This window comes from Pocillopora verrucosa, chromosome 10 (genome assembly GCF_036669915.1).
Source record: "Pocillopora verrucosa isolate sample1 chromosome 10, ASM3666991v2, whole genome shotgun sequence".
Taxonomy (NCBI): domain Eukaryota; kingdom Metazoa; phylum Cnidaria; class Anthozoa; order Scleractinia; family Pocilloporidae; genus Pocillopora; species Pocillopora verrucosa.
The window spans coordinates 13,690,235-13,705,742 of record NC_089321.1 but is presented as its reverse complement, the minus strand read 5'-3'; the positions used below and the strand labels follow the sequence as shown (position 1 = coordinate 13,705,742).

General features: G+C 38.2%; 1 protein-coding gene across 1 annotated transcript; it reads left to right on the top strand.

Moving 5' to 3' along the window:
• Window positions 1–1,772: 1,772 nt before the first annotated feature.
• LOC136283668 (zinc finger protein 850-like) lies at window positions 1,773–13,646 on the top strand. The gene is given in 3 exon segments (XM_066172866.1): window positions 1,773–3,742; window positions 4,360–4,426; window positions 11,976–13,646. Coding segments are annotated over 3 exon segments (3,708 nt in total).
• The last annotated feature ends 1,862 nt before the right edge of the window (window positions 13,647–15,508 follow it).

Below are 15,508 nucleotides of genomic sequence, written 5' to 3'. Positions count from 1 at the left end.
ATTTTAAGCAATTTAAGGTAATTATTCCTTTCAGTACTGTTAATAAATCATGTTGAGTGTTGAAGACATGTGCTGACTGTCCATTTATTATTGACAGTTAGGAAAACAATGAGCCTTGACAAAAGCCTACAAATTCACGCTAAAAGCTGAAGAATTATTTTCAACTCTGAAAGTTATGGCTTTACTTCGAGTGAAAGACCAGTAACTTGAAGATTAAAAACAGGTAAAATTATACAGTTAGGAAACGTTTATACTCATTGAGAGAATTGGATGTAGGAGTGTTGATGAAAGAAGGTAATTTTTTTATCATGATGGCTAATACCTCATATAGGAGGCAAAGCCACACATGTCGTTGAAATGAGTCAGTGAGTTAGTAGTTTCCTGGTGCTACTGATTGTTTATTTCAGAGCACTAAAGAAGACTATAAACATCTTAAAATCATCTCAGTATGGTGCGTAAAAAATCTAAGCTTTTCCTTGCAAAAATATCTTAAAAGGTGTGATTGGGGCACATAGAGGAATTTACTTTCTATCAAGAGAAAGCATTTTAATGGTTGGATTAGGGAATTATGCCCAGTAGATTGGAAAGTAAAGGTTTTTTTTTAGTCCTTGCCGTGACACTACACATGATGATAAAATCTCTCAAAATAATTTTACACTGGTGTCTCAGGCACGTATTTGATGACAAGACTGTTCATGGCATAAATATGTGGAAAGTTGATCTTAGTCATACAAGCTCTGAAGACTAATTTTATTTATTTGAGGAGGGAGCATTTTACCATTTCAATCAGCAATTTATACCCAAAAGAGCTGCCAAATTTGAGAAGGGAAGCGATGTCTTAACTAAGATACCTTGAGTTTAGCATGCGGAAAAGGGAAAATTAATTTTAATCAACAGAATAAAAACAAAAGGAGCATAGTTTAATCATTATTTGGGCCTAGAGGATAGACTGATAGAGGAACGGTGAGCTTTTTGAGCTAGCAGATATAAATTATCGCAACTATTACTGTTGTTAACATTATTATGTTTAATATTGTTAATATTATTGTTGCCATTCAATTATCGTGTGAGTGTCAAGTAATCAGTATATTCTTGAATCATCTTTCTCTTGTGGAACAGGGTACTTGTAAATATGTGGGGTGCAGTTGGCTTTCTGCACCAGAGACAAATCTTGTGCAACACTACCTTCTAGTATCATTAGACAATCTTGAATTCTTTTCGATACTTTATACAAATTGTGCTATATCAGTAGCTGCATGAGGTGTTAAACTCCTTTTTTTGTGATTTTTATCATTGTCTTACCTTTTAACCGGATTCTCTCTATTAAAGTCTATTGGGAATCTCTTTTGTAGTGTCCACTAGAAATTTCTTTTGTCCAGTTTTTGTACTTTGGGTTCTCACATCTTTAACATCACAAGGACAACATATAGATTGTGTGAACTGGTTGTGTGAGGCTATGTAAAGGGACTTGTTGGAAATGCACTTCTCTTTGTAGGTCCTTACTCATGTGAAGGTTTTTCTTTCAGGGCTTTTGCCAGAAATTGCACTGCCTGTGAATCCCTTTGTTAGTGGCAATTGTTATAGTAGAACTTCCTTTCCTGGAAGAGTACCACAGTGTTTGAAACATATTTTACCCAACTCACCATCCAATTTCTTTGTTTATTCAAACTTAAGACATTGCTTCTGAAACCCTGTCAAATATGTGCATCTGGTTGAGTAAATCTCTTTTTTTTTTGCTTACATTTTAGAACACTTTGCATGGCAAAAAAAAAATGTCCACTTCTGGGAAAAAGCCATATCAGTGCAAAACTTGTGACCAGTGTTTTGTAAAAAAAGGAAATCTACAAAGACATGAGAGATCTCACACTAGAGGAAAGCCATACCAGTGCAAAACCTGTGACAAGTGCTTTCATAGACAAAGATATCTAGAGGTTCATGAGAGATCCCACACTGGAGAGAAGCCATACCAGTGTAAAAGCTGTGACAAGTGGTTTAGTGATAAAAGAAATCTACATAGACATGAAAGATCCCACACTGGAGAGAGGCCATACCAGTGCAAAACTTGTGACAAAGGGTTTGCACAAAAGCGTGATCTAACAGTACATGAAAGATCCCACACTGGAGACAAGCCATATCAGTGTAAAAGCTGTGACAAGTGGTTTAGTGATAAAAGAAATCTACATAGACATGAAAGACCCCACACTGGAGAGAAGCCATACCAGTGTAAGACATGCGATAAGTGGTTTACACAAAAAGAAACTCTAAAAGCACATATGAGATCTCATACTGGAGAGAAGCCATACCAGTGTAAGACATGTGATAAGTGGTTTACACAAAAAGAAACTCTAAAAGCATATATGAGATCCCACACTGGAGAGAAGCCATACCAGTGCAAAACTTGTGACAAGTGCTTTGCACGAAAGGGTGCTCTAACAGTACATGAAAGATTCCACACTGGAGAGAAGCCATACCAGTGCAAAACTTGTGACAAGTGGTTTGCACAAAAAAGTCATCTAACAGTACACGAAAGATCCCACACTGGAGAGAGGCCATACCAGTGCAAAACTTGTGACAAAGGGTTTGCACAAAAGGGTGATCTAACAGTACATGAAAGATCCCACACTGGAGAGAAGCCATACCAGTGCAAAAGCTGTGAGAAGTGGTTTACCTATAGAAGAAATCTATATAGACATGAAAGATCCCACACTGGAGAGAGGCCATACCAGTGCAAAACTTGTGACAAAGGGTTTGCACGAAAGGGTGATCTAACAGTACACGAAAGATCCCACACTGGAGAGAAGCCATACCAGTGCAAAACTTGTGACAAGTGGTTTGCACAAAAAAGTCATCTAACAGTACATGAAAGATCCCACACTGGAGAGAGGCCATACCAGTGCAAAACTTGTGACAAAGGGTTTGCACAAAAGGGTGATCTAACAGTACATGAAAGATCCCACACTGGAGAGAAGCCATACCAGTGCAAAAGCTGTGAGAAGTGGTTTACCTATAGAAGAAATCTATATAGACATGAAAGATCCCACACTGGAGAGAGGCCATACCAGTGCAAAACTTGTGACAAAGGGTTTGCACGAAAGGGTGATCTAACAGTACACGAAAGATCCCACACTGGAGAGAAGCCATACCAGTGTAAAAGCTGTGACAAGTGGTTTAGTCATAAAGGAAATCTACATAGACATGAAAGATTCCACACTGGAGAGAAGCCATACCAGTGCAAAACTTGTGACAAGTGGTTTGCACAAAAAAGTCATCTAACAGTACACGAAAGATCCCACACTGGAGAGAGGCCATACCAGTGCAAAACTTGTGACAAAGGGTTTGCACAAAAGGGTGATCTACATAGACATGAAAGATCCCACACTGGAGAGAAGCCATACCAGTGCAAAAGCTGTGACAAGTGGTTTACTGATAGAAGAAATCTACATAGACATGAAAGATCCCACACTGGAGAGAGGCCATACCAGTGCAAAACTTGTGACAAAGGGTTTGCACGAAAGGGTGATCTAACAGTACATGAAAGATCCCACACTGGAGAGAAGCCATACCAGTGCAAATCTTGTGACAAGTGGTTTACTCAGAAGGGAGCACTTCAAAGGCATGAAAAATTGCACTCTGGACAGCAGCCATATTCCTCAGATTACGATGAAACATTTACTTGCTGGATTTGTCAGGAGGAACTGAGCAGTGCATCCCAGCTCATTAACCATTATGAAGAACACATGAAGTTCCCTTGATTTTATTGTTGATAAGTCTATCTGATGTAAGATTAAGATTTAAAGAACGTTTGAGTTTTGCAGTAAAATGAATAATTTTGATTTCTCAAATTGACTATCTTATAAAGTGAGACGGTTGTAGTGTTTAGACATTTTATTACTGTTATATAGAGTTATCGGTGCGAAAAGAATCATGGTACTGTAATATGGCGCAGGTGTAGATGTCAATGTCATTTCTTTTTAAATAGAGGTTGACTGGTTTTCTTCATCAGTAATGCTCTTCAATAATCTTAGAAGCTGATGTTTGTTTTCTAAGGATGCCTTTGCTTCCTCTTTCCTTTAATTCTTCTTTAAGCTGAGGAACTGTCATTTTTGTAAAGTCAATTGAGCTCAAAGGCACAGCAGAGTGAGTTTGAGATGCAACAGTACTTTAACCTCTTTGCAGATTAGATAAAGGTGTAGTAATTTCAGGCAGTACAGTTTTTTCTTTTTCGGAATATGTCCTCTTCCCATTACTCTAGTTTGTTTCTGATAGGATCTGGGCTCCCATTCCCTTTTTCTTAAGTGCCATTAACATGACTCTTGATGAAGAACATCTCCAATAAAGTCCCACTTGTTGAATTTCCAGAAAACAGTGGACCCTGAACATCAATGTTCCTTTCAACTCCTTGCTCTGTAAATGTTTTTACTACTTGGTACATTTGGAAAAACCATGGGATATATGGGAAACCATAATATGAAGGTATTGGGTAACTCTCTTTCACTTGTAACCTTCCCCTAATCCTTTGAGAGAAATGAAATCACTCACCTATTGTTTTGCTTTCAACCAAAACTCTGTGGGGCTGGTATTCGGTTGCCAGTTTCTGAGATTTTTTACAGGGCTGCGAAGTACACCCATATTTTTATGATCTTTTCAGCAGTTTCAGGCCTCAAGAAATCATTCATTTTCTCTGGAAGGTGATACAGCATTGTTTTCTTATCATTTCTTATGAGACTTATCCATTCGTGAACAGAACTTTCTTTGCCATCTGCATTTTTCTTTCCCAGACATCAAAAGACATTCCACAAGACCTTCTACTGTGAATGAACTTATTACTTATTTAGGTGTGCCTGTCTGTTGATCAGGTTTTCAATACTCTCCTAAATATCCCAATCATTAACTTCTGTTATTAAATTGGCAGTTAACACTTATCAGTTATTCTTAAAAGGAGGTGAAGTTCATCAACAATTATATGATCCAATTCAATGTCCAGAAGGGGTTCCTTACAGCAGCCATAATCATCCTTTGATTTTTTTGAACATTTCTGTCAATTCTTGCAAAGACCTTGAAAGTGGCTTTGAATTGAAATAACTAAAATGCTGATCTATTTTCCATCTATCATCCTTTTGGATTTTACACCATGCACATGCACAGTTAGCTGTTGCTCCATTTAAACCTAGCATGCGGAGAATGAATTTATAATTACCGCAATGCATGGTCCTTAATTGTTCCTTTCAACAGGGCATCGTAATCTAACACAAGCTGTAGGCCAGGGAAAACTTGTGAGGTTTTCTCAGAGGGTCCTCAGTGATAATTCTATGCCATTCTTTTTACAATGGATAGGGTATTTCTAGGGCGAAAATTGGTTTCGTCTCCAAAAATTTAGCTGCATATCATTATTAAATCTGTTTATCAAACAAATTTTAAACATGTTTAAGCTTTGGTGTGAACGGGGTATAAGCTCCGGTTTACTGAACTCAACTACTTTTGCATATTCATGCTGACAGTTCTTTCTGTCATCCGACATTTTTTTAAAAAACCCGGGAAAATGTATTGTATTCCAACTCGGAAAACAGGAGGAGAGGCTACCTAGCTAGAAGAGAAATTTTCAAAACGGTGGACGAAGTAAGGCTGGAGTCAGCATGATTGCACGAAGGGTGTTTGAGCGAGCGCAGAGCGCATGAAAGTGACACCTGGATGAACTCGTCTAGTTTGAGAAGAAAATATTAACCCTTTTTCCAGGGACGCTAGGAACCGTTAATTCTAGTTTTAATGGACCGTTTTCAGTATAGAAATCGACTATGGCTTTCGAACAAGAGATTCAGATTTAAGGACATCAAACATGAGCACAGAGAACTTATGTGGAACGTTTTAAGTTAGCACGTTTAGACAAATTTAAGGGGAATTAGAGAAGAAGTATGGGGGATTTTTCAGGAACAGGAGGAAATTTCAAAAGCGTTGGGAACCGTCGATTCATCAACTCTTTGTAAACAATATTGCTCAAAGGCAAAAGGAAATATTCTTCTTTTAAATTGGATTTGGCGACCTGACAAAAGTTTTATTCATAAGCTATGAAAGGAAGGTTTTGACTACGGTAAGTCCAGTTTTCACTGTTTTCTCTGTAATTTCAAACGCACCGAAATAAAATCTAAGTCCACAAAGTGACGCGATTCGCATGCGCGGCGGCCATGATGTAATAAATTGTTCGCCATGAACTGTCTGGAAATACCTTTGCTAATGGCAATTGTTACGATAAAACATCCATTCATGTAGGAGTATTACTGTTTGAAGTAAATTTTACACCGAATTCTGCCCATTTTCTCAAACCTAATCTATTGGTACTGAGTTTCAAAGGTAACACCTTGTTAGATATGTCCTTCCTTCGGTTGAATAAATAGAGAATAATACATGGGCGCGCGTAGATATGGAATTTCTCTTCGAGTGTTTCACTCGATAGTTCACGAGTGAGATGTCAAGTTGAACACAAGAAGAAAAATTCCATATCTACAAGCAACCATGTATTATTTTGTTTATCATATAAACACAAAAGCCCTCTTACTGGGAAGAAAAGCCGACTATTTTCAATGAAAATAAATGAGTCGAAAATCCCCAAATAATAATCTTAGAGTGCGTTGGCTCTAACTCTTAAGATAGAAAAACTGAGCTCTGAACCATGATTGCAAAAACAACAATGGTCGTAAAGTCGACAGAAGACTTCTTTCAGGTAAACGGCCAAAATCGGCCGATGGCAAATCTACCAGTTGTCGATTTTCATTCTCAGCCAAGAAATGCTAACATCAAAGCCTCTGAATACGTAACTTTCGGTTTTTTCTTTTAGTATATTGGTTTTCTTCTCCTTCTAGGAAAGTTTGAACCTCACTGTCTGTCAGCGATACGGATTTTTTAGCATTTTAGCCGCCACAATCCGAGAACATTTCGACAAACTACCTTATATTGAGAACCGGGAAGGCTTTGCCGATCATTCATCAAATTGTCCGAGTGGCGCCAAAGGCGAGTGACGTGTCAGCAGCTGATTGGCTATATCAACACACGTCAAAAATACGAAATTTTTTCACGTGTGTTGTTACGGCTTTTCTCAGGCCGGAAATCCCTATATAACACCGCAGTTTATATGATAAAAAACTTTTTTCAGAAATTATGAGTAGGTATCAATGGAAAAGTAACTTTGATATTCATAGCATAGATTCTTGTTTTACAATAAGATATTTTCAGTTTTTTGAGTACCCACTCAAGATCAAGGTACTTAGGGTGCGTTCCTTTGGGAGAAGCCGGATCTGGATTTCTGATCTGTGGCGTTCCTTTCGAGCAAATCCATTTTCAGATCAGTGGTCTATCAAATCCACTCTGGACAAGAATTCATCGGATCACTGATCTTCGTAATCTAAAGACGGATCATTGGATCATTGATCCAACGCGTTCCTTTGAGCGAAGGATCCGAAATTAATCATTTTGCCCAGCGGCGCTCAATTTCAAACAAGTAGGTTCTTCATATATTGACCGGAAAGATTGTTGGCAATTGCTCCACAAATTCTGCGATAAACGCGAAATAAAATCGATTTTGTAATGTTAAATCGAGCGGCCACTGATCGCAGGCATTTAGGGTTCCCGAGTATCCTTATCGTAATTAATACTTGCTTCTGTAAGTCAATGGCAGGTCTCCCACCACTCCTTTGTCCATAAGGCAGACATAGGCAAATAGCTAAAAGGCGTCCCAAACAGCTGACTGTAGTTCTTGACATCTGAAAACGACTTTAAAAATTTGAAACAATGTAGAGTGGTTTAATTCGTTCGAAATAATTTTCGATGCGGACATGGCTCTGCCTCTCCCTTATCAAAAGAAACAATAGAAATTCTTCATCTTGACAACTTCTCACTTCTATTAGTATTGAATCATCGGAAAGTTCCTTTACTCAGGGACCGTGCAGAGGGAGGGGCTGGGGGGTCTTTAGCCCCCCCCCCCTTTTTTGCAAGAATAAAAATAAATTAAACAAAGAATAATTTAACAAAACATTTTCCTTCACGCATTCTTCTCTAGCCCCCCCCCCCCCCCCCCACTCCAAAACTTGCTGCGCAGTCCCTGTTACTAACGAAACAACAGCTGTTCTATCCGCGACGGCAATCTTGTTTTCGTTTTAAAATTTAGCGCGCGATTCCGCTTGCGTGCTCTACAATTTCGCGCCTGCTGTCATGGTGACTGATCTGATGAACTAAAGCTAAGTTCCTTTGATGCAACGTGATCTGTGTGATCTTGGATCACAAAAACCTAATCTGGATCCTCCTAAAGGAAAGCACCCTTATTTTTCCCGTAAAGACCAATCTAGGCCACCTGCTCAACCGCTGACTGAAAATCAATCGGGATGACTCCATGGCCGTAAAAACCTCGGATCAGCAGAAGGAAGGAAAACTTTCACTTGCTTTACCTTTTCATTGCATTAAACTTTTTACTTATTATGCCGATCATTATAGTCTATTCAGTAACATATACAACCATACTAGAGTAATAATGTCCACCCAGGAACATATCAACAGGAGCTCTCATATCAACAGGAGCTCTCACATCCCATATAAACCCTTGGAGACTTCCTTTGCCCTTATTTTTTCTTCATTTGAGAACCTAACCAGAGGTTACAGTGTGCTGGCTAATCGTAGCAAATGAAATTATTGTGTAACGACGCTCTGTCACACGCGATTACGAGAAACGTTCTTCTAGTGAAGACAGTCAAACTTCTGATTGTGATACTCCCGCGGACGTGGTGAGAACAGAGTTTTTCGCGGGAATTTTGAAAACTAAGACTGTTCTTAAAATAAAATGATATACAGGCAGCGTAGGTAGGTATGATGCGTGAGAAAACTCCTAGTCCTAATGCTCAATCTTGTTCCCAGTGTCCTCTCTTCCCTGTTCAAATGAACAACCTTGGGGAACCTGTAAGTGAGGCGGCAGTTACAAGCTAACGTCGGTTTAATGAGGAGACAAGGGCGAATCACTTTGGAAAACATAAAAACTTGTAAGGTATGAGTACAATGTTAAATTTAGCTTATTTCCCACGATGGTAGTAGTAGTTGGGTATATACCTAAATATTTTATATTCATCTGGGTTTCCTTTTCAAATGCGATGGAGTTACGGCTATCAATTAAAAGAACTGAAGTAGTTTGTTTTCATTTGAAATTTACTTTGGAATGTCTCAACTGTTAAAATGTTTCCATTGCCATTAAGCATATCTTGAACCAAATGGATATCTCAATGGAACCAATGTTTCAGCAGTGATGCTCTCCGGTAAACTGCAATTTAAGCAATTTCAGAAAAGGAAGGCAAAAATATGTAGGTTTTGACTTCATTCAAACCTGTGCCTCCCAAATACTACCAACTGAAGAATTTTTCGTGAATGCACCATAAAAAGTTTGAATGGATGAATAGTTAGCAAATCCTTCTCCTTTTGAGATGGCTGTCCCTTTGTCAGCCAAAAGCATATGAGAGAGTTTCCTTACTAAAGAAATTTACACTTAATAGGTTATTTGGGCAACAGGTAATTTAGAATAAAAAATAGATGAATGTACTTTGATGAAAGCAAGGTTCAAAATAATAGCCAGCTGCCGGCGGCAGCCGGAACTTTAAGCGCACTTATCAGCGATTTTTCACCGAAGAACTAGAATTTCATAGCAAAATATTACGCTTACTGATCGTCCAACTGAAGGAAAAGTCGCGGTGATGCTATGATGAACTTTTCATGTTAAGCAATTAAGCAGCCAAGAAATGCGTGAAAAGCTTTTCGGAAACGTAAACGAGTATAAAGTTTCGAAATTCGAAGCGTGCTACAGGGAGTATTTTTGTTTACAGTATTCGGCTTTCCACGTATTTGTTGAAGCGTGAAACATGCAAGTTTGTGTAAACACCGTCACATTACCGTGTTTACGTTTCAGCACTTACATACTAACTTTAATCAAGATTTATTTTCTGCCAAATCCTGTTCAATGTCGTTTGCAAAGCCTGCTTACGCGTTAAAATTAAAGTCGGTACTGTACAATACGGATTTGTCATGGAGAAGCGCGACAGTTTGTCTCGACAAAGTTGTATATTTCACGCTTGAACAAACACCGAAAAGTTGAGCCGTTTGCAACGTTTTCTTAGAAAAGGAATTGCTGCCACAAAACATGTTAATCAAAATAAAGATTCTGATGCTGAAATTATTTTAAGCAATTTAAGGTAATTATTCCTTTCAGTACTGTTAATAAATCATGTTGAGTATTGAAGACATGTGCTGACTGCCCATTTATTATTGACAGTTAGGAAAACAATGAGCCTTGACAAAAGCCTACAAATTCACGCTTAAAGCTGAAAAATTATTTTCAACCCTGAAAGTTGTGGCTTTACTTCGAGTGAAAGACCAATAACTTGAAGATTAAAAACAGGTAAAATTATACAGTTAGGAAACGTTTATACTCATTGAGAGGATTGAATGTAGGAGTGTTGATGAAAGAAGGTAATTTTTCTATTTTTATGGCTAATACCTCATATAGGAGGCGAAGCCACACATGTCGTTGAAGTGAGTCAGTGAGTTAGTAGTTTCCTGGTGCTACTGATTGGTTATTTCAGAGCACTAAAGAAGACGATAAACATATTAAAATCATCTCAGTATGGTGCGTAAAAAATCAAAGCTTTTCCTTGCAGAAATATCTTAAAAGGTGTGATTGGGGCACATAGAGGAATTTACTTTCTATCAAGAGAAAGCATTTTAATGCTTGGATTAGGGAATTATGCCCAGTAGATTGGAAAGTAAAGGTTTTTTTTTAGTCCTTACCGTGACACTACACATGATGATAAAATCTCTCAAAGTAATTTTACACTGGTGTCTCAGGCACGTATTTGATGACAAGACTGTTCATGGCATAAATATCTGGAAAGGTGATCTCTTAGTCATACAAGCTCTGAAGACTAATTTTATTTATTTGAAGAGGGAGCTTTTTACCATTTCAATCAGCAATTTATACCCAAAAGAGCTGCCAAATTTGAGAAGGGAAGCGATGTCTTAACTAAGATACCTTGAGTTTAGCATGTGGAAAAGGGAAAATTAATTTTAATCAACAGAATAAAAACAAAAGGAGCATAGTTTAATCATTATTTGGGCCTAGAGGATAGACTGATAGAGGAACGGTGAGCTTTTTGAGCTAGCAGATATAAATTATTGCAACTATTACTAAATTGTTAACATTATTATGTTTAATATTGTTAATATTATTGTTACCATTCAATTATCGGGTGAGTGTCAAGTAATCAGTATATTCTTGAATCATCTTTCTCTTGTGGAACAGGGTACTTGTAAATATGTGGGGTGCAGTTGGCTTTCTGCACCAGAGACAAATCTTGTGCAACACCAACTTCTAGTATCATTAGACAATCTTGAATTCTTTTCGATACTTTATACAAATTGTGCTATATCAGTAGCCGCATGAGGTGTTAAACTCCTTTTTTTGTGATTTTTATCATTGTCTTACCTTTTAACCGGATTCTCTCTATTAAAGTCTATTGGGAATCTCTTTTGTAGTGTCCTCTAGAAATTTGTTTTGTCCAGTTTTTGTACTTTGGGTTCTCCACTTGAGACAGTGACAAGTATAGATTAAAGTTTAACATCACAAGGACAACATGTAGATTGTGTGAACTGGTTGTGTGAGGCTATGTAAAGGGACTTGTTGGAAATGCACTTCTCTTTGTAGGTCCTTACTCATGTGAAGGTTTTTCTTTCAGGGCTTTTGCCAGAAATTGCACTGTCTGTGAATCCCTTTGTTAGTGGCAATTGTTATGGTAGAACTTCCTTTCCTGGAAGAGTACTACAGTGTATGAAACATATTGTACCCCACTCACCATCCAATTTCTTTGTTTATTCAAACTTAAGACATTGCTTCTGAAACCCTGTCAAATATGTGCATCTGGTTGAGTAAATCTCTTTTTTGTTTGCTTACATTTTAGAACACTTTGCATGGCAAAAAAAAAATGTCCACTTTTGGGAAAAAGCCATATCAGTGCAAAACTTGTGACCAGTGTTTTGTAAAAAAAGGAAATCTACAAAGACATGAGAGATCTCACACTAGAGGAAAGCCATACCAGTGCAAAACCTGTGACAAGTGCTTTCATAGACAAAGAGATCTAGAGGTTCATGAGAGATCCCACACTGGAGAGAAGCCATACCAGTGTAAAAGCTGTGACAAGTGGTTTAGTGATAAAAGAAATCTACATAGACATGAAAGATCCCACACTGGAGAGAGGCCATACCAGTGCAAAAATTGTGACAAAGGGTTTGCACAAAAGGGTGATCTACATAGACATGAAAGATCCCACACTGGAGAGAGGCCATACCAGTGCAAAACTTGTGACAAAGGGTTTGCACAAAAGCGTGATCTAACAGTACATGAAAGATCCCACACTGGAGAGAAGCCATACCAGTGTAAAAGCTGTGACAAGTGGTTTAGTGATAAAAGAAATCTACATAGACATGAAAGATCCCACACTGGAGAGAAGCCATACCAGTGTAAGACATGCGATAAGTGGTTTACACAAAAAGAAACTCTAAAAGCACATATGAGATCTCATACTGGAGAGAAACCATACAAGTGTAAAAGCTGTGACAAGTGGTTTAGTGATAAAAGAAATCTACATAGACATGAAAGATCTCACACTGGAGAGAAGCCATACCAGTGTAAGACATGTGACAAGAGGTTTACACAAAAAGAAACTCTAAAAGCACATATGAGATCCCACACTGGAGAGAAGCCATACCAGTGCAAAACTTGTGACAACTGCTTTGCACGAAAGGATGCTCTAACAATACATGAAAGATTCCACACTGGAGAGAAGCCATACCAGTGCAAAACTTGTGACAAGTGGTTTGCACAAAAAAGCCATCTAACAGTACACGAAAGATCCCACACTGGAGAGAGGCCATACCAGTGCAAAACTTGTGACAGGTGGTTTGCACAAAAAAGTCATCTAACAGTACACGAAAGATCCCACACTGGAGAGAGGCCATACCAGTGCAAAACTTGTGACAAAGGGTTTGCACAAAAGGGTGATCTAACAGTACATGAAAGATCCCACACTGGAGAGAAGCCATACCAGTGCAAATGCTGTGACAAAGGGTTTGCACAAAAGGGTGATCTACATAGACATGAAAGATCCCACACTGTAGAGAAGCCATACCAGTGCAAAACTCGTGACAAAGGGTTTCCACAAAAGGGTGATCTAACAGTACATGAAAGATCCCACACTGGAGAGAAGCCATACCAGTGCAAAAGCTGTGACAAGTGGTTTACTTATAGAAGAAATCTACATAGACATGAAAGATCCCACACTGGAGAGAGGCCATACCAGTGCAAAACTTGTGACAAAGGGTTTGCACGAAAGGGTGATCTAACAGTACACGAAAGATCCCACACTGGAGAGAAGCCATACCAGTGTAAAAGCTGTGACAAGTGGTTTACTCAGAAGAGAACACTTCAAAGGCATGAAAAATTGCACTCTGGACAGCAACAGCCAGATTCCTCAGATTGCAATGAAGCATTTACTTGCTGGATTTGTCAGGAAAAACTGAGCAGTGAATCCTAGCTTATTAACCACTATGAAGAACACATGAAGTTCACTTGATTTTATTGTTGATAAGTCTGTCTGATGTAAGATTAAGATTTAAAGAACGTTTGAGTTTTGCAGTAAAATGAATAATTTGATTTCTCAGATTGATTATCTTATAAAGTGAGATGGGTGTAGTGTTTAGGCATTTTGTTACTGTTATATGGATTTATCGGTGCAAAAAGAATTATGGTACTGTAACATGGTGCTGGTGTAGATTAAAGAAACCTGTTGAGTTTATCTGCACCTATCAGGATATTAACAGGCCATTATTACAACAGGTACAGCTATTACACCTGCAGCAGGCCAAATGCTATATGCTATGCCACTTTACAATCTGCATCTAATGACAATGTCATTTCTTTTTAAATCGAGGTTGACTGGTTTTCTTTGTCAGTAATGCTCTTCAGTAAGCTTACAAGCTAATGTTTTGTTTTCTTAGCAATGTCTTTGCTTCCTCTTTCCTTTAATTCTTCTTTAAGCTGAGGAACTGTCATTTTTGTAAAGTCAACTGAGCTCAAAGGCACAGCAGGGTGAGTTTGAGATGCAACAGTACTTTAACCACTTTGCAGATTAGATAGAGGTGTAGTAATTTCAGGCAGTACAGTTTTTTCTTTTTCGGAATATGTCCTCTTCCCAGTACTCTAGTTTGTTTCTGATAGGATCTGGGCTCCCATTCCCTTTTTACTTAAGTGCCATTAGCATGACTCTTGATGAAGAACATCTCTAATAGAGTCCCACTTGTTTCCAGAAAACAGTGGACCCATCAATGTTCCTTTCAACTCCTTGCCCAGTAAATGTTGTTACTACTTGGTACATTTGAAAAAACCATGGGATATATGGGAAACCATAATATGAAGGTATTGGGTAACTCTCTTTCACTTTTAACCTTCCCTTAATCCTTTGAGAGAAATGAAATCACTCACCTATTGTTTTGCTTTCAACCAAAACTCTGTGGGGCTAGTATTCGGTTGCCAATTACTGAGATTTTTTACAGGGCTGCAAAGTACACCTTTATTTTTATGATCTTTTCATCAGTTTCAGGCCTCAAGAAATCATTCATTTTCTCTGGAAGGTGATACAGCATTATTTTCTTATCACTTCTTATTAGACTTATCCATTCATGAACAGAACTTTCTTTGCCATCTGCATTTTTCTTTCCCAGACATCAAAAGACACTCCACAAGACCTGCTGCTGTGAATGAACTTATGTAGGTGTGCCTGTTTGTTGATCAGGTTTTCAATACTCTCCTCAATATCCCAATCATTAACTTCTGTTATTAAATTGGTAGTTAACACTTATCAGTTATTCTTAAAAGGAGGTGAAGTTCATCAACAATTATATGATCCAATTCAATGTCCAGAATGGGTTCCTTACAGCAGCCATAATCATCTGTTGATTTTTTGGACATTTCTTTCAATTCTTTTAAAGACCTTGAAAGTGGCTTTGAATTGAAATAACTAAAATGCGGATCTGTTCTCCATCTATCATCCTTTTGGATTTTACACCATGCACATGCATAGTTAGCTGTTGCTCCATTTAAACCTAGCATGCGGAGAATGAATTTATAATTACCGCAATGCATGGTCCCTAATTGTTCCGTTCAACAGAGCATCGTAATCTTACACAAGCTGTAGGCCAGGGAAAACTTGTGAGGTTTTCTCAGAGGGTCCTCAGTGATAATTCTATGCCATTCCTTTTTACAATGGATAGGGTATTTCCAGGGCGAAAATTGGTTTCGTCTCCAAAAATTTAGCTGCATATCATTATTAAATCTGTGTATCAAACAAATTTTAAACATGTTTAAGCTTTGGTGTGAACGGGGTATAAGCTCCGGTTTACTGAACTCAACTACTTTTGCATATTCATGCTGACAGTT